Source organism: Salmo salar, chromosome 04 (assembly GCF_965601325.2).
Source record: "Salmo salar chromosome 04, fSalSal1, whole genome shotgun sequence".
NCBI lineage: Eukaryota > Metazoa > Chordata > Actinopteri > Salmoniformes > Salmonidae > Salmo > Salmo salar.
Genome location: NC_138294.1, coordinates 61246378 through 61266849, shown reverse-complemented (window position 1 = coordinate 61266849; position 20472 = coordinate 61246378). Strand labels below are relative to the sequence as shown.

The window sequence follows — 20472 nt, the reverse complement described above, 5'->3', positions numbered from 1 at the left end:
GTATTTGATTGTAAAATATCATGTCATGCTGTGACAAAACAAGTGCGTTATAAGAATGAATAACCTTGTAGAGATATTGCATAATACACAATAGCTTTTACATATAATTCAATGAACACCTCTAACTAATCAGAATGTGCTAAATCATTTAGCGGGTTAGTTGTGTGTAGATTGAAATGAAACACACAGAATGATGAGCACACTGCAAACTCTGGGAAAAAAGACTACCATGGCATCATTCCTTGATGAAACATGTATTTACCAATGTAATGTTATTGTGTGAACTGAATCAAGGTTTTCAGCACCTGTGTGGAGATAATGTAACGTATAGGGATTGGAAGTGTTTGAAAGGCAAGTGTCGTGGTGATTGAGGAGTTTATACTAGATTTACCTGTTTAAAGCACAGTGATTTTGGAAATTGCAGTGAACAGTACTTAAAGAAACCGAGCTAATAACCACAGCAGGCCTATGTTTAAAATATACACATATAGAGGAATAGGCTAATCCAAATAGAAGAAATACCCATACATTATAAATGTAAGAAAATGCTTATTTCATTAAAAGTACAGGATAGGGTAAAACCAAGGGGGGGGGGGGGGAGGGGACTTCAGAGACAGTAGTAGAGAAGCACTTTAAACACACACTGAGTATGTTTACATGCACTAATAATTTGATATTAAACTGATTACAGCAGTCCCCTGGCAGTCGCCTGGACTACACCCCCCCCTCCATAAATCTATAAATTTATCTAGGCCGAGTATGGAAATAGTAATCTTAGTTGGTGAAAGGTCATAATCGAAGTAGGCCTAAGCATACAGCGATTTTAAAACATCTGGTTTTCTGAGCAATCTTTTGAGTTATTAGGACATATAAACAGCTTTATCGGAGTTCCAACAGTGTATTTGATCTGTGCATGTGTCAGCACCAGCAGTACAAACCTCACTCTTATGCGCGAGTGAAGTGAGTTCAGAACAAAAAAAATTATGCATCTTAAAAATAATTTTCACATACAAACTTTATATGTCCAAACTCAGAATCAAGTAGGCTTCCAAAAATAACATGGTCGCTGTGGTAGAACATTTACTTTGATTGGTGATTTTCTGCATTTATTATCAAATTCCCATCAGGAAGCCTGATTTCAGATGTGTCCATGTTAAAAGGATTATTAGGGAAATCGTTCTTGAAAAGCATGTAAACGTTTAAATCAAACTATTATATTCATCTGATTATTCACAATAATCCTATTATTATGTGCATGTAACCGTATTCAATGATCTCAGCCAAGTGGTTGTGCATTGTAAAAGAATAAAGGAAAATATGGTGAGCAGATAGCGTAATGAAACATGAATTTATGTTGCATTATGTAGACTGGTAACAATCCCCTGTACTGTATAATCTCCCTACCTACCCTGAGAGGATGGCTCATTGACTTAATGAATTCAACAGTAAGGCTTACTGCTAACTGAACATGTTGCAAATATATGCCCTCTATCTCTTTGACTTTCAGGAGGGAGAGTTGGCTGACATGACAGCATGTGAAGAGTGGGGATTCCTTAAGAAGAAGGATCAGGATGTGGCTTTTTACAGTTTGTTCACCATGGCAGGTCATGTCCAGTGATCACACATTCTGTTCCATTTAAAGATTTGTCTTCTTTTTTTATCTTTTTGGAGTTGACAGCCTAGTTACCACGTCTAACAGACTGTATTACCCTTTGCCTGTCAGTGGATTTCATGGACGACCGTTGGGAATCTTTTCTTGGAATCTGCTGCTGTGCTTTCAACGACTCAATGCATTCTCTACTCCAGCTTATGCCCTTTGGATATTATCTGATTGCTTCTTTTCTGTTGGATTTCATCCACTAAGTATCTATACTTACTACTTGTTGGATATTGTTGGGAAATATCTGTTGGGATTTCTTTCTGCTGGAAGTTCAACTGTGCCAGTGAGTGCCCTTGATAGGGTTGATTCTCTGCTCTGCTAGAGGAGTCTTGAGGTGGGCTTTTCCTCTGAAGAAATGGATGGCCCTCGGTCCAGTGGGCTCCGCAAAAAGAGGAAGTCTAAGTCCGAGAGGGATCGGGGACGGAGATCAAATGGGATAAGGAACAACAACCATAAGAGGGGGGACTCTGTGGGGCTGCGCTTCTCCTCGGATTCAGAGAGGGAGGAAGGAGGCAGGAACCCCTCTTCCTCCCGTCCAAGGCCCCCCAGGAGAAAGAGAAAGGAGTCTACGTCCACTGAGGAGGACATCATAGACGGCTTCTCCATCTCTGGTTTCATGACGCTGGAGGCGTTGGAGGTGAGTAACTCCAGGCTACTGTTACTACTACTACTTTTCTGCCTCGCGGGGGATTTGCTTCGATGTGTGTTTTTAGCACTTAATCTCTGTGTTTTGCCATCTCCTCTGGATTCGGCTGTTAATCTCTTGACACTATGTGAAGAGAGAGTTGTTATTTTCTTCAGCCCCAATCCCTGTATCTGTATTACTGGGCTGGCCTTGCACTTGGCGTTGCTCTAGCCTGCATATTTCTGTTTTTGTTAGCTGGATTCCAATAGATGTGGCTTTAAAACGAGGTGATTCGGCCAAATATCTATATCTCTGTCACAGAGCTTGTTTTGTTGAGCTGTGTTCTGGATTTGTTTTTATAAGAATGTGCCAGACAAAGACTGACAGTAGGAGGATAGTCTTCCAAAGTTTCTAGAAGGTTTCAGAACCCAGAACAGGACACTGGTGGATCTCATGCACGTTCTTCATGGAATTTCTTTGCCTTATTTGTCCGTGGAATAAGCTCCTCACATGCACAATGGGATGTGTAGCCTAAACATGCACTTATTAATCATTCATTATTATTTCATTCCACTTGTTGGGACTTACATCAGTTATTACAATGTAACTATGTTACCTAACTGCCAAATGTATATTACATAATCTCATCACTGTAGGTCTGTTGTGACTTAATTCATGGATTCCTTCCAAGCTACTCCTCTGTAGTATGTTTTTTCTACAACACCAATGTGCTTTATCATGCATACATTACAACAACATTAGCTGTACTACTGGGGTAGATACCTCTGTGAAGGAGGATGTAAGAATTGCCTCAAGCTGTGTAGGATGACAAGCTAACACCATTTATTTATTTTTATTTGACCTTTATTTAACTAGGCAAGTCAGTTAAGAACAAATTCTTATTTTCAATGACGGCCTAGGAACAGTGGGTTAACTGCCTTGTTCAGGGGCAGAACGACAGATTTTTACCTTGTCAGCTCGGGGATTTGATCTTGTAACCTTTCGGTTACTAGTCCAACGCTCTAACCACCATGGTGAGATTGATCCTCAAACTGACCTCTTTATTGTGCTCTACTCAGAATCTCTACTAACAGAAGAATATTTGACCGTGATTCAGTATAGTACCAAATCAACCTAATGAATAGTCCATATAGCATTGTATTCTCTCTCCAGTGCGCTCTATATATAAGTGCATGCTAAATCCTTTGTCCACATAGGAGAAACATTACTGATAGTATTCTAACTCAAAACCTCACTAGGGAAGTTACTACTCGATACCACTCGCCATGTTTCCCCACAGTTCCCCATTCATTCTTTGTTGTGCCAGTGTGTAGCCTACATGCCCTCCAGAGCAATGTTTTTCTCTCCACCCCAAACCCCTTTTTGCTTTCAATTTGAGAGGGAATTGCACGGCTTCAATTTGCAAAAGCAGCACTGTAATCTCAAATGCATTCCGAAAGGTGTTCCGTTGGCATTCATTGAGCCAAGTCATTGAAATCAATACATTTTTCCACCTGGACATACAGCTGCAGCAGCTGTCCTTTACAAGTGAACTGTCCGAGGCAGGCGTAAAGCGCTCTATTAAGCCTGCTGCCTCGTGCCTATTGAGAGAGGCAGGAGGGAGAATGCCGGAGCTAGAACTCGTGTATAACAATGAACGCCTTTAGAAATTACAAAATTATTAACTCCGTCTCCTCTAAAACCCTGATACCAGTGCACTAAATAACTGCAGTTTAATCGTTCCCTTCTCTTCTCACACCACCCCAATTTAATATTAGTTAATGCCTGCTCAGCCGACCGCCACTGTAAAACCACATTACATGTTCATTGTGTTGTAGGCTTTTCATCCAAACACACGCTAAGCATCAATTGGTCAAGACCAATCGGCCCTGTGCAATCCAAAGAAATTGATCCCGAGGCAGAATTCACAGCCCCTTCTATCAATGAACACAATGAAGACTTTGGGCAAATGTCTTTCCCCAACACCTCATTTGAGTTTTCCCGTTTAGCACAGATAATTATTGTAAGGGAAGAAAAGCAATCAGTGTAACCAGTAGTAGCGATAATAATGGAAGGAGAATATATGTTTCCTTTCATTGATGTCATTGAAATCAGCACTTGTGGCTATAGGTCTAGTATGTGATTTATTTTCTACATCTTACTTGATTTTTGTAGAAAACAATGTTAATAGAAACAGCATTTAGTGTAGCAAGAGACCTATCACTTTCCCTTTGGGGCTTTACACATTCAATTATCTTAAAGCCATCACTTCGAAACGATTTCGACTCTCAAACTGATGTTGCGACAAATACTGCCAAGTCCCCATGAGCTGATTCCTACTTTATAGCCCTTTGTTTTTCTACCCTCATGAAATGCCAAACGTTTCTCCAGAAATACTTGTTGCGGGTCATAATAACTCCAGTGACTTCAGATTGTTTGAGCGTTTACAGGCTGGTAGGACAGTGGGGATTAGGATGCTCATAGTCATTCAGTGGACAGAAGACAAATGTCACAAGGCAATAGGCTGTGATACTATTGTCACTCCTGGTGAGTGATCTCATTTAATCAGATTGGCGTGTGTGGTGGATGACATAGTTTACTGACATGTTGTATACGGTACTTGTAACTAATTCTATTACAGAACTATTGTAGGGTCATCGACAAACTGTGAAAGGTTCAAATGCAAAATATTATTTTATGATTGACATATTAATGGCTATTAACATTTACAATTATGGAAAGCTTAGAAAAGAAGGACAAATCTCAACCTGGATTGAGATACCCATGGCAACAAACAGCCAACTTCACTTATCTCAAATGTAGTCTAGATTACGAAAATTGTGTATTTATGTCTAACTACAATGCCTTCAGAAAGTATTCATACCCCTTGAAGTATTACACATTTTGTTGTTACAGCCTGAATTCAAAATTGATTAAATAGATGTATTTTCTCACTCATCTACACACAATACCTCATAATGACAGTGATATTTTAATATGTTTGCAAATATCTTATTTACATAAGTATTCACACCCCTGAGTCAATACATGTTAGAATCACCTTTGGCAGCTATTACATCTGTGAGTCTTTCTGGGTAAGTCTCTAAGAGCTTTGCACACCTGGATTGTACAATATTTTCCAATTATTATTTTCAATATTCTTCAAGCTCTGTCAAATTGGTTGTTGATCATTGCTAGACAGCCATTTTCAAGTCTTGCCATAGATTTTAAAGCAGATTTTTCAAGTCAAAACTGTAACTCTGCCATTTAGGAACATTCACTGTCTTCTTGGTAAGCAACTCCAGTGTATATTTGGCCTTGTGTTTTAGGTTATTGTCCTGCTGAAAGGGGAAATCATCTCCCAGTGTCTGGTTGAACGCAGACTGAACAAGGTTTTACTCTAGGATTTTGCCTGCCTGAAAAACTCCCCAGTCCTTAACGATTAAAAGCATACCCATAACATAATGCAGCCACCACTATGCTTGAAAATATGGAGAGTGGTACTCAGTAATGTGTTGTACTGGATTTGCCCCAAATATAACACTTTGTATTCAGGGCAAAAAGTTAATTGCTTTGCCACATTTTTTGCAGTATTACTTTAGTGCCTTGTTGCAAACAGGATGCATGATTTGGAATATTTTTATTCTGTACAGGCTTGCTTCTTTTCACTCTGTCAATTAGGTTAATATTGTGGAGTAACTACAATGTTGTTGATCCATCCTCAGTTTTCTCCTATCACAGCCATTATAAACTCTTTAAGTGTTTTAAAGTCACCATTGCCCTCTTGGTGAAATCCCTGAGCGGTTTCCTTCCTCTCCGGCAACTTAGTTAGTAAGGAGGCCTGTATCTTTGTAGTGACTGGGTGTATTGATACACCATCCAAAGTGTAATTAATAACTTGACCACACTCAATGGGATATTCATCTACAAATAGGTGCCCTTCTTTGCGAGGCTTTGAAAAACCTGTTTTTTGTGGTTGAATCTGTTTGAAATTTACTGCTTGACTGAGGGACCTTATAGATAATTGTATGTGTGGGGTACAGAGATGAGGTAGTCATTCAGAAATCATGTTAAACACTATTATTGCACACATGCAAGTTATTATGCGACTTGTTAAGGAAATGTGTACTCTTGAACTTATTTAAGCTTGCCATAACAAAGGGGTTGAATACTTGAATACAGCTTTCATTAATTTGGAAATATATACACTACCATTCAAAAGTCTGGGGTCACTTAGAAATGTCCTTGTTTTTGAAAGAAAAGCACATTTTGTTGTCCATTAAAATAACATCATATTGATCAGAAATACAGTGTAGACATTGCTAATGTTTTAAATGACTATTGTAGCTGGAAACATTTTTTTTAATGGAATATCTACATAGGCGTACAGAGGCCCATTATCAGCAACCATCACTCCTGTGTTCCAATGGCACGTTGTGTTAGCTAATCCAAGTCTATCATTCCACTGACATTATGGGGTATTGTATGTAAGCCAGTGACAAAGAAAATGTACATTCAGGCTGTAACATAGAAAAATGTGGAAAAAGTCAAGGGGTGTGAATACTTTCTGAAAGTACTGTATATACAGGTAACTGGCAAAATAAAGGAAACGCCAGCATAGTGTATTAATAGGGCGTTGGGCCACCACGAGCCAGAACAGCTTCAATACACATTGGCATAGATTCTACAAGTGACTATTGGAGGGATACAGAGAACTCTATTGGAGGGATACGACACCATTCTTCCACAATAAATTCCATAATTAGTTTTGTTGATGGTAGAGGAAAACACTGTCTCAGGCATCTCTCCAGGATCTCCAATAAGTGTTCAATTGGGTTGAGATCTGGTGACTGAGACGGCCATGGCATATGATTTACATTGTTTTCATGCTCGTCAAACCATTCAGTGACCAGTCATGCCCTGTGGATGGGGGCTTTGTCATCCTATGGGGGCATTGCCATGGTAGCAAAAATAATGGCCTGTCCAGCATTTTGATATAAGACCCTTAGCATGATGGGATGTTAATTGCATAATTAACTCAAATACCACACCTGTGTGGAAGCACCGGCTTTCAATATACTTTGTATCCCTCATTTACTCAAGTTATAACATTATTCTGGCAGGTACCTGTAGGTCTGTAACCCAAAAGGTTTCTTCGCTGTTCTCATAAAATAACCCTTTGAATAACCTTTTTTTGGTTCCAGGGAGAACCCTTTTGGTTCCAAGTAGAACCCTTTTGGGTTCCATGTAAAACCCTTTCCACAGAGGATTCTACCTGAACGGTTCTACCTGGAACCCAAAAGGGTTCTCCTATGGGGACAGCCAAAGAAACCTTTTGGAACCCTTTTTCTAAGAAAGTATAGATAACTAATAATTTTTTCTCCATGTGAATGTCTCTCAGTAACACTACCGTCAATAATCGTGTCTGTCTGGCCTTCAGAATTAAACAATGGATTTTCTTAGAAACTGTTGTCTTAGAGCTGCTGTCTGAATAGAGTGTCTGAGAGGGCAGACAGGGGAAAATTGACAAGCGCTTCATTGTGGAGAAGAATGTGAAACTGAATGTATCGACATACGGTTGGTCTGCCGTGTTTCTACAGAAACCAAATAAAACGTGAATTCCAAGAATGAAGATGCATAAGTATCAAGCGAGTCTACAGTGTATTGTGTTTGAGTGGATGGATGCAGCTGCTAGTTTGAAAGAGAAAACATCTCTCGAGAGATGCTTTCAACACGCCCGGGTCTTCTTGTACTTGATGATGGCACGCTGCCAGATATTTCCCTCTTGTGACAAATATCACTTTTTTCAAGCCCTCAATTAATTTGCCATCTTCCCTAGCTGCATTTTTCTGTCTCCTGGCAGTTATGGCAGATATTCATTTAACTGAACCTGTCACAGAATGATGTATGATATATATTAATGGGCCTAGGCAGCTGAATGACTGACACATGAAATATGACATCCTGTCTGTCTGTCATCGCTGGATTTGTTTAATGCCACACTGAGATGATCCAGCATTGGAATTTTCGATGCTTCCTGTCACCCTAGTAAATAATGTCTGTGCTGCGTGAACACATGAAGGCACAGACACACACGGACAGACCCACACACACCCCTCTGCTATGCCTTGCTGTTCTCTGCCATGGTTAGAGCAGGCAGTCAGTCAACAGTAAGGCTGGGCGATATGTCCTAAAAATCATATCTCAATTTTCTCAAATTTAGGGGTGATTCACTATATATATATATATACATATATATATAGTGTAGTGTTTTGACCTTTAATTGTGCAACAGAGCTTATTTTGAGAAAACAATTTAAAAAATATATATATATATACATATACATATATATACAATTAAAAAATATAAAAAAAATATACATATACATATATATACATACACATATATATACATGTATATTTTCTTTAGATTTTTTTATTGTTTTCTCAAAATAAGCTCTGTTGCACAATTAAAGGTCAAAACACTACATATACAATTATACAGAGGCTAAATATAAGCCTTCCACAACCATAAGACCCACTAATAATTTTATTATTTTATCAAAATAGTTTCATCTGCCTTTTTGCAATATTCACTGATCTGGCTTCCAAGTCTGTTTATGAAATCTGTCTTTTTGTTAGAAATGTAACCAGATCCATGCACATCCACTAATAAGGACCAACTTCTGGTAGCAGACATAACAGAACATGAACACAGGTCTCATAAACAATCTCACAAGCCCACGTGCTAGTGAGTAGCCAGCTAATCTTTATATTTAAAGTCTAGCCAACTTGGATCTATTTGCTTGCTAACAAGGTAGAACAGTTGAACTGTAACTAGTGGAAACCAGTTTAAACTGCTTGTCGGAGTGGAAGAAGTGAGCGGCAGTGGGAGGGGTGTCTGTGTGTCTGGTGTCTGTGTGTGACTGGGAAGGTGCACAGTGCACAGAAGGAGCGAAGGAGACAACCCCAAAAATACATAGAACGCTCATAAAAACGAAAACAAATAAAAACCTAGATTCTTGCGGTACAAGTATTTGGAACATCGCGCTAAAACATAAATTCAAATGAATTAGATATATCGCCCAGCCCTAGTCAACATGAGGAGAAAGCATTTCTGATCAATGGAACCTGAACTGAGGTGATGGGCTGACTGGCCTCCCATTCCCCCTACCACTGTTGAAATCCTCATTGATCTCATCCTACCAGTCTACATAGCAGTCGAGTCTAGTCTAGTCTAGAACACGTCTCATGCACCCTACAGTGGAACTCATGAGGAGCACTTTGCGTTTATAATATTTGACCAACATCAAATCCATATTCAGCCTCTACTTTTAAATGCCTGTTTTGGCCCCCTGCTGCTTAATTTGTTGCACTTAATCTGCCTTGTTTTGCACCATTAGGCTACAGGGTTTAGCACTTTGGCTTTTTGAAAAGCACGTTACCAATAAAATGTATAATTATTATTTCATATTTTCTTAGGATGCTGCACAGCATCATGGCTAGCAGGGTGCTGTATTTCTCTTTACTGAACGCTAGTCTGCTTGATTGATGTCTAGGCATTCATTTGAACCTACAAAAGCCACACAGGTTGTGACCGCTGTCATCGTGTCATGCATGTTAAGAAAAAACCTCACATGAGCTGCAAACTCATATACACACACACACATGCACACACACAAAACAAACAGCAGTTGTGGTAATATCCAGCGAACAGCAGCAAAAGGGTAGTTAACCACAGTCAATGTTAGCTCTTATGTTTTAATGCACTGGGAAGGATCAGGTCATTAAAGCATGGTTGTCGTGGGGAAGCCAAGGAGACCCTAGCCAATCAGATAGAGCAGCAGTCTCCATTATAGGGAACAGAAATTGGTCCGGGCATTTCTTACACACCGGACATTTTTTTGGACCGGCCCACTGGGTTAAAGATGGAACAACCCATCTGGCATTTGCCAGAACTGCCCTATGGCCAGTCTGTTTTTGTAGTGCAGAATCCCCCTTCTCTACCCTCCAAACAGCTGTTGGCAGACACACCTTAATGCTTTTGTAGCTTTTAATTGAAAATGATGATAAAGGGTTGAATCCACGCTAGTTATCTTGCCAAGGCCATTGACATTAACCCTAAAGATCTCAGTGGTTATAGATCCAGTCTGGGTCTTTGGAGCGGAGTGTCTAGCTAGATTGAATAGCTTTTTAGTTAGGCCCTATATGTTGAAGACCATTCAAATGTTTGGAGAATGGTGTTATTCACTCAGCATCTAGCCTACACATAGCTGAGGTGTTTATGTGGATGGAATAGGTACGTTTCTTTCAATAACCTTCAAGTAACGTCAGTTCAGTTCACGTACAAGATGAAGACGAGACAGAAACATTATATTCCTTTGCATTCAAGTGATACCAAGTTTTTTCAGTAGAATACCCCATCAAATAGAAAAGGTATCCATTAAATTAATGAGGTCACTTACACTATATATACAAAGTATGTGGACACCCCTTCAAATTAGTGGATTCGGCTACTTTAGCCACACCCGTTGCTGACAGGTATATAAAATCGAGCACACAGCCATGCAATCTCCATCGACAAACATTGGCAGTAGAATGGCCTTACTGAAGAGCTCAGTGACTTTCAACATGGCACCGTCATAGGATGCCACCTTTCCAACAAGTCAGTTAATCATTTCTTCCCTGCTAGAGCTGCCCCGGTAAGCTGTAAGTGTTGTTTTTGTGAAGTGGAAACGTCTAGGAGCAACAACGGCTCAGCCGCAAAGTGGTAGGCCCACTAGTTCACAGAACGGGTCCGCCACGTGCTGAAGCGCGTAGCGCGTAAAAATCGCCTGTCCTCATTTGCAACACTCACTACCGAGTACCAAACTGCCTCTGGAAGCAACGTCAGCACAAGAACTGTTCGGCGGAAGCTTCATGAAAGGGGTTTCGATGGCCGAGCAGCCGCACACATGCCTAAGATCACCATGCGCAAAGCCAAGTGCCGGCTGGAGTGGTGTAAAGCTCGCCGCCATTGGACTCTGGAGCAGTGGAAACGTGTTCTCTGGAGTGATGAATTACGCTTCTCCATCTTGTAGTCCGACGGACAGATCTGCGTTTGGCGGATTCCAGGAGAACACTACCTGCCCCAATGTATAGTGCCACCTGTAAAGTTTGGTGGAGGAGGAATAACGGTCTGGGGCTGTTTTTCATGGTTCGGGCTAAGCCCCTTAGTTCCAGTGAAGGGAACTCTTAACTTGAGAGCTTAACGCAACAGCATACAATGAGACTATTCTGTGCTTCCAACTTTGTGGCAACAGTTTGGGGAAGGCCCTTTCCTGTTTCAGCATGACAATACCTTTGTGCACATACAGAAATAGTTTGTTGAGATTGGTGTGGAAGAACTTGACTGGCATGCACAGAGCCCTGACCTCAACCCCTTTGAACACCTATGGGATGAATTGGAACGCCGACTGCGAGCAAGGCCTAATCGGTCAACATCAGTTCCCGACCTCACTAATGCTCTTGTGGCTGAATGGAAACAAGTCCCTGCAGCAATGTTCAAACATCTAGTGGAAAGCCAACCCAGAAGAGTGGAGGCTATTATAGCTGTAAAGGGGGGACAAATTCTATATTAATGCCCATGATTTTGTAATGAGATGTTCGACGAGCAGGTGTCCACATATTTTTGGTCATGTAGTGTATCTTTGCTGAGCCTTTTAACTTAATGTCAAGGTTAACATTTAAACCTAGTGAACCAACAGAATGCAACGTTCCCTCCACATACTACATAAGGCTCAGTCAAACTGGCAATCTGGTAGACAGTCACAACACAAGGAGAGAGTATGTCAGGACCTAGACCATTATTACATTCCACTTTGGCCGACGCTGCTGAATGTTTTAGTTTGCAAACAGAAAATGTATTCCAAAATATTGGATACTGCTGAAGACAGAATGGATATATGAAAGGGAGCTACTGCAGTGAACTCAAATGTCTTCCAGCCGCTTATGTCGCTAGCAAGGGGAACATACTCGGAGTACTGTAAATGTAAAACAACAAACTGTTTTCCTCAAGCAGATTCTTCAGCCAGTTTATGTCACACCCAGAGCTGGTAAGGAATATTGGATTAATGGGTGTTGCAGCAGCTTGTAAAATGTAAGTCTCCCAGACACTCGTTAATGCACTCCTCAGTTGGGAAAAAATATATAGTGCTGCCACATCTTAACTGGCTGTATAAGCACAGACTGCAAATTACAGTTTTATTGAAATATAATTTACTTGACTAAGTTTGTTTATAATACATTTCATAAGTCTGCATGTCACCATCTCCTGGAAACCAGGTCATGTTTTGTTATTTGTCGTCTGATGGGCCTTGGAGAGAGTGATGGAAAGCAGGATAGTGAGGGATGGGGAAAAATACAAATGTTTGCTGAGGCTGATTGTCAAATGGCATCCCTGAAGTAGGGCCCTGTCCAGTCTCAGGGTGAAGCACTCTTTTGTGCATTTCAACAGATTGTTTTCTGCTCCTGAGAGAAGACACATTTTCCCTGCCTGCTTGGTTGCACAGTGCATACGAATGGTAGATGCCTGTCTTGCCTGAGGGTGTGTGTGCGTGTGCGTGTGTGTGCGCACATGCCCTTGCATTTGTGTGTGAGTGTATGTTTGTGTGTGCACATGCATGTGCGTGCATTCACGTGTGTGTGTCTGTGTGTGTGTGTCTGTGTATGTTTTTTGGTGCCAGAGGGCTGTGGGCTCATGGACAAGCCCCCTGGAGTTTCCCACCTGGAGCTTTGAGCTTCCCCCTTTGATGCGCTCTTTTTCTCACTTTTCTTCCAAGCTAGCCCTGCACTGGGGTTATTTCCATTGCTTTTGAGTTACATGTAGCTATCTAGTTGCTCTTTTTGATAGATTGCTGAAAACAAAATACAGTTGAAGTCGGAAGTTTACATATACTTAGGTTGGAGTCATTAAAACTCGTTTTTCAACCACTCCACAAATTTCTTGTTAACAAACTATACATTTGGCAAGTCGGTTAGGACATCTATTTTGTGCATGACACAAGTAATTTTTCCAACAATTGTTTACAGACAGATTATTTCACTTATAATTCACTGTGGGTCAGAAGTTGACTGTGCCTTTGTCACGGCTTAAGGAAGTTTCTGATAGGCTAATTGACATCATTTGAGTCAACTGGAGGTGTACCTGTGGATGTATTTCAAGGCCTACCTTCAAACTCAGTGCCTCTTTGCTTGACATCATGGGAAAATCTAAAGAAATCAGCCAAGACCTCAGAAAAATATTGTAGACCTCCACTAGTCTGGTTCATTCTTGGGAGCAATTTCCAAACGCCTGAAGGTACCACGTTCATCTGTACAAACAATAGTACGCAAGTATAAACACCATGGGACCACGCAGCCGTCATACCGCTCCGGAAGGAGACGTGTTCTGTCTCCTAGAGATGAAGGTACTTTGGTGCAAAAAGTGCAAATCAATCCCAGAACAACAGCAAAGAACTTTGTGAAGATGCTGGAGGAAACAGGTACAAAAGTATCTATATCCACAGTTAAACGAGTCCTATATCGACATAACCTGAAAGGCCGCTCAGCAAGGAAGAAGCCACTGCTCCAAAACCGCCATAAAAAAGCCAGACTACGGTTTGTAACTGCAAATGGGGACAAGATTGTACTTTTTGGAGAAATGTCCTCTGGTTTGATGAAACAAAAATAGAACTGTTTGGCCATAATGACCATCGTTATGTTTGGAGGAAAAAGGGGAATGCTTGCAAGCTGAAGAACACCATCCCAACCGTGAAGCACAGGGGTGGCAGCATCATGTTGTGGGGGTGCTTTGCTGCAGGAGGGGCTGGTGCACTTCACTAAATAGATGGCATCATGAGGTAGGAAAATTATGTAGATATATTGAAGCAACACCTCAAGACATCAGTCAGGAAGTTAAAGCTTGTCGCAAATGGGTCTTCCAAATGGACAATGACCCCAAGCATACTTCCAAAGTTGTGGCAAAATGGCTTAAGGACAACAAAGTCAAGGTATTGGAGTGGCCATCACAAAGCCCTGACCTAAATTCTATAGAAAATTTGTGGGCATAACTCAAAAAGCGTGTGCGAGCAAGGAGGCCTACAAACCTGACTCAGTTACACCAGCTCTGTCAGTAGGAATGGGCCAAAATTCACCCAACTTATTGTGGGAAGCTTTTGGAAGACTACCCAAAATGTTTCATCCAAGTTAAACAATTCATATGCAATGCTACCAAATACTAATTGAGTGTATGTAAACTTTTGACCCACTGGGAATATGATGAAAGAGATATAAGCTGAAATAAATCATTCTCTCTACTATTATTCTGACATTTCACATTCTTAAAATAAAGTGATCCTGACTGGGAATTTTTACTAGGATTAAATGTCAGGAATTGTGAAACACATAGTTTAAATGTACACTGCTCAAAAAAATAAAGGGAACACTTAAACAACACAATGTAACTCCAAGTCAATCACACTTCTGTGAAATCAAACTGTCCACTTAGGAAGCAACACTGATTGACAATAAATTTCACATGTTGTTGTGCAAATGGAATAGACAACAGGTGGAAATTACAGGCAATTAGCAAGACACCCCCAATAAAGGACTGGTTCTGCAGGTGGGGACCACAGACCACTTCTCAGTTCCTATGCTTCCTGGCTGATGTTTTGGTCACTTTTGAATGCTGGCGGTGCTTTCACTCTAGTGGTAGCATGAGACGGAGTCTACAACCCACACAAGTGGCTCAGATAGTGCAGCTCATCCAGGATGGCACATCAATGCGAGCTGTGGCAAAAAGGTTTGCTGTGTCTGTCAGCGTAGTGTCCAGAGCATGGAGGCGCTACCAGGAGACAGGCCAGTACACCAGGAGACGTGGAGGAGGCCGTAGGAGGGCAACAACCCAGCAGCAGGACCGCTACCTCCGCCTTTGTGCAAGGAGGAGCAGGAGAAGCACTGCCAGAGCCCTGCAAAATGACCTCCAGCAGGCCACAAATGTGCATGTGTCTGCTCAAACGGTCAGAAACAGATTCCATGAGGGTGGTATGAGGGCCCGACGTCCACAGGTGGGGGTTGTGCTTACAGCCCAACACCGTGCAGGACGTTTGGCATTTGCCAGAGAACACCAAGATTGGCAAATTCGCCACTGGCGCCCTGTGCTCTTCACAGATGAAAGCAGGTTCACACTGAGCACATAACAGACGTGACAGAGTCTGGAGACGCCGTGGAGAACGTTCTTCTGCCTGCAACATCCTCCAGCATGACCTGTTTGGCAGTGGGTCAGTCATGGTGTGGGGTGGCATTTCTTTGGGGGGGCAGCATAGCCCTCCATGTGCTCGACAGAGGTAGCCTGACTGCCATTAGGTACCGAGATGAGATCCTCAGACCCCTTGTGAGACCATATGCTGGTGCGGTTGGCCCTGGGTTCCTCCTAATGCAAGACAATGCTAGACCTCATGTGGCTGGAGTGTGTCAGCAGTTCCTGCAAGAGGAAGGCATTGATGCTATGGACTGGCCCGCCCGTTCCCCAGACCTGAATCCAATTGAGCACATCTGGGACATCATATCTCACTCCATCCACAGACTGTCCAGGAGTTGGCGGATGCTTTAGTCCAGGTCTGGGAGGAGATCCCTCAGGAGACCATCCGCCACCTCATCAGGAGCATGCCCAGGCGTTGTAGGGAGATCATACAGGCACGTGAAGGCCACACTCACTACTGAGCCTCATTTTGACTTGTTTTAAGGACATTACATCAAAGTTGGATCAGCCTGTAGTGTGGTTTTCCACTTTAATTTTGAGTGTGACTCCAAATCCAGACCTCCATGGGTTGATAAATTGGATTTCCATTGATTATTTTTGTGTGATTTTGTTGTCAGCACATTCAACTATGTAAAGAAAAAAGTATTTAATAAGATTATTTCTTTCATTCAGATCTAGGATGTGTTGTTTAAGTGTTCCCTTTATTTTTCTGAGTAGTATATATATATAGTACTAGTTCTCTAGTTCTCTATGTCTTACAATTAGTATGGAGCTGTGGCTTGGAGAATTGCTTTTTCTTCCTTTATAATGTATTCCCTGTTAATCCGATGATTGTTTTCCACCTGTTCAGTAAAATTAGCCATTGAAGTTGTTAGGTTTATGGCCCATCACTAAACCTGTTATTACCAGGTTCTGACCACTAGGTGGTGTAGTTCCTGCTAAACCGGCTCACTCTTTTATCCAGTTAGAGGTTTCCAGTAACTACACATCCAATACAAGTTCATGGACAAGATTAGGATTGGTTGAGATTCGTAATGAGGAAGGGGTAACCTCTCTATCAGAATGGACCAATCAAGAGGTTAATTGGCCACAGCTGAAGAGGGGTAGGCTCAGGGGTTTTCAGGCACATGAGTTCAACATTTCTATTGGTTGAGAATACATTGCATGTGTGGCTTATTCCCTTCAAAAAAAGTCTGGAGCAGTTAGACCGCTGTAGGTGAATAAGCAAACTATTAGGCTACAGCATTTCTAATGGTTTCAATGTTATGGTCTCTAATAGTCTTCAAAGGTAAATATCCCAAAGACACATTGCATTGTGTTTTGCAATAGTTTATATTGGTGAGTGGCTTAATTATTTATACTGAACAAAAATATAAATGCAACATGCCACAATTTCAAAGATTTTACTGAGTTACAGCTCATATAAGGAAATCAGTCAATTGAAATAAATTCATTAGGCCTTAATCTATGGATTTCACATGACTGGGCAGGGGTGCAGCCATGAGTGGGCCTGGGAGGGCATAGGCCCACACCCTTGGTAGCCAGGCCCACCCACTAGGTAGCCAGGCCCAGCCACTCAGAATGAGTTTTTCCCCATAGAAGGGCTTTTTTACAGACAGAAATACTCCTCAGCACCCCACCCTCCCTTAGACAATCCCGCAGGTGAAGAAGCCGGATGTGGAGGTCCTGGGCTGGCGTGGTTACACATGGTCTGCGGTTGTGAGGCCAGTTGGACATACTGCCAAATTCTCTAAAACAACATTGGAGGCAGCTTATGGTAGAGAAATTAACATAAAATTATTTGGCAACATCTCTGATGGACATTCCTGCAGTCAGCAGGCCAAATGCACGCTCCCTCAACTTGAGACATCTGTGGCATTGTGTTGTGTGACAAAACTGCACATTTTAAAATATACTTTTATTGTCCCAGCACAAGGTGCACCTGTGTAATGATCATGCTGTTTAATCAGCTTCTAGATATGCCACACCTGTCAGGTGGATGGATTTTCTTGGCAAAGAGAACTGCTTACCTGGTAGTATATATATATATATATCCCTGGTAGGATATAAACACATTTGTGCACAAAAGTTGAGAGAAATAAGCGTTTTGTGTGTGTGTATGTGTATATCACTCTGGTGCTCCTAAATAAAAATTCCAGGTCACACAGGAAAATATTTATGCAAATATGCGAGTACTGTAGAGCCCTGGAAGATTCACTGTGTTTAGTTTCTGACAACCTGACTCAGTCTCTATGGGGGTGCCACAGGGCTGAATTCTCGGGCTGAATTCTCTCTGTATATATCAATGATGTCGTTCTTGCTGCTGGTGATTCTCTGATCCACCTCTATGCAGACGACACCATTCGGTATACATCTGGCCCTTCTTTGGACACTGTGCTAACAACCCTCCAAACGAGCTTCAACGCCATACAACTGCTTTTAAATGCTAGTAAAACTAAGTGCATGCTCTTCAACCGATTGCTGCCCGCACCCTCCCGCCCGACTAGCATCACTACTCTGGACGGTTCTGACCTAGAATATGTGGACAACTACAAATATCTAGGTGTCTGGTTAGACTGTAAAGTCTCCTTCCAGACTCACATTAAGCATCTTCAATCCAAAATGAAATCTAGAATCGGCTTCCTATTTCACAGCAAAGCCTCCTTCACTCATGCCGCCAAACATACCCTCGTAAAACTGACTATCCTACCGACCCTTGACTTCGGCGATGTCATTTACAAAATAGCCCCCAACACTCTACTCAGCAAACTGGATGTAGTCTATCACAGTGCCATCCGATTTATCACCAAAGCCCCATATACTGCCCACCACTGCGACCTTTATGCTCTCGTTGGCTGGCCCTCACTACATATCCGTTGCCAAACCCACTGGTTTCAGGTCATCTATAAGTCTTTGCTAGGTAAAGCCACGCCTTATCTCAGTTCACTGGTCACCATAGCAACATCCACCCGTAGCACGCGCTCCAGCAGGTATATTGCACTGGTCATCCCCAAAGCCAACACTTCCTTTTGGCCGCCTTTCCTTCCAGTTCTCTGCTGCCAATGACTGGAACGAATTGCAAAAATCTCTGAAGCTGGATTCTTATATCTCCCTCTCTAACTTTAAGCATCAGCTGTCAGAGCAGCTTACCGATCACTGTACCCGTACACAGCCAATCTGTTAATAGCACACCCAACTACCTCTTCCCCATATTATTACTTACCCTCTTGCTCTTTTGCACCCCACTATCTCTACTTGCACACCATCATCTGCACATATATCACTCCAGTATTAATCCTAAATTGTAATTATTTTCGCCTCTATGGCCTATTTATTGCCTACCTCCCTACTCTTCTACATTTGCACACACTTTACAAAGACGTTTCTATTTTTCTTTTCCTTTTTGTTATTGACTGTACGTTTGTTTATGTGTAACTCTGTGTTGTTGTTTTTGTCGCACTGCTATGCTTTATCTTGGCCAGGTCGCAGTTGTAAATGAGAACTTGTTCTCAACTAGCCTACCTATTCTCTCTCTCTTCCCTGTGAAATGTTATTAAAATGCTGTAAGGCGATCTGTGCCTCTCTGGCTGGTAATATTTCAGCAGCTATCATGTTTTCTGCTCCTCCAGAGGATGGGGAAACAGTTAGATGCCAACTGTGGATGAGCCCCCATTTCCCCCTGTAGATACAGATGATGAGTAATAATTGAAGGTTGTTTTCGTTTAACAAGTTGAGGGTAAGGTCATCTAAACCCTTAACCTGTTTACATTATGTGGAACACTGAGCTGATGATCAAGCACCAACCTTTTGAAGGTTTTAGCAGAATTGTTATATTTTAACTAAGTTGATGTACTAGGGACAGTTAGTGAAAAACATAGGTCAATCCAACCTGATTGTTTCCATTTCTCTTACCACAATGGTTAACACTGAGAGATTTATTCACCTCTGAATCTACAGATCCCTTGTGTATGTGTGTGTATTTATGATACTCACTCCCATTAATATAAATATAACCTTTATTATGATTATAGTATTATCATACTAAGTGGATTGTACAACCCAGAATGAAGGGTTTGAAATGAAGTGTCTGTTTTTTTCTGTGTTGATTTCCCGTACTTTAATAGGAGTATATACTTTTTTTGATATAGACGCTAAAGTCTAAATGATTACATTAAAATGTTATGATTATTATCACACAAGTGATGCAAAGATGGAATGTAATGCAATGTTTGCGCTTTTCTGATAACTAATTTCTGTGTTCTATTGACGTGCTGTTCTAATAACCGATTTCTGTGTTCATGCAAGTGACTGATTTAACGAATCCTCACTTATCAGTATCTGCAATTTGGCAGGATGCCCAGACCTTGTTTTGGGAACGAGAATGAAAGATATCTCAGTTTCAAGGTCTCAGCTTTGAGAGAAGAAGCCTCGTGAGGTATTGGTCTGTCACATGTTATTAACCAGTATTGGTCAGTCACATGAATGAAACAAAACGGTAATGAATAATTAATGATGCTAAATCATGCAAGTATAACATGTCTGTGTATAGTCATATATAAGACAACTGCTGGGACTTCCCAGGGAGAACTCCTAATTTACATGTGTACTATGGTACATTGAGTTGGTTGGAACCTCTCCAGTGCGCTGACAAATAAACAATGATTAATTTAAGATTGAATTCGAGTATCCCTGTGCAAGAATTTCCACGACAGTATGATAATGCACGGCCCTGTGTCGCAAGGATCTGTATACCATTTCTGGAAGCTGAAAATGTCCCAGTTCTTCCATGGCCTGCATGCTCACCAGACATGTCACCAATTGAGCATGTTTGGGATGCTCTGGATCAACGTGTACAACAGCATATTCCAGTTCTCGCCAATATCTAGCAACTTTGTACAGCCATTGAAGA

The 20472-nt window shown here is 41.5% G+C and overlaps 1 protein-coding gene across 2 annotated transcripts in view; it reads left to right on the top strand.

Moving 5' to 3' along the window:
• The first annotated feature begins 1499 nt into the window (after window positions 1-1499).
• The window catches only part of LOC106603524 (autism susceptibility gene 2 protein homolog), a 475162-nt gene continuing 456189 nt past the window's right edge, over window positions 1500-20472 (top strand). For both annotated transcript variants that reach the window (XM_045717116.2, XM_014197337.3), the window contains exon 1: window positions 1500-2297. In XM_045717116.2, coding sequence (XP_045573072.2) covers window positions 2016-2297 — 282 coding nt within the window. In that variant the 5' untranslated portion in view covers window positions 1500-2015. The remainder of the gene's footprint in view (window positions 2298-20472) is intronic.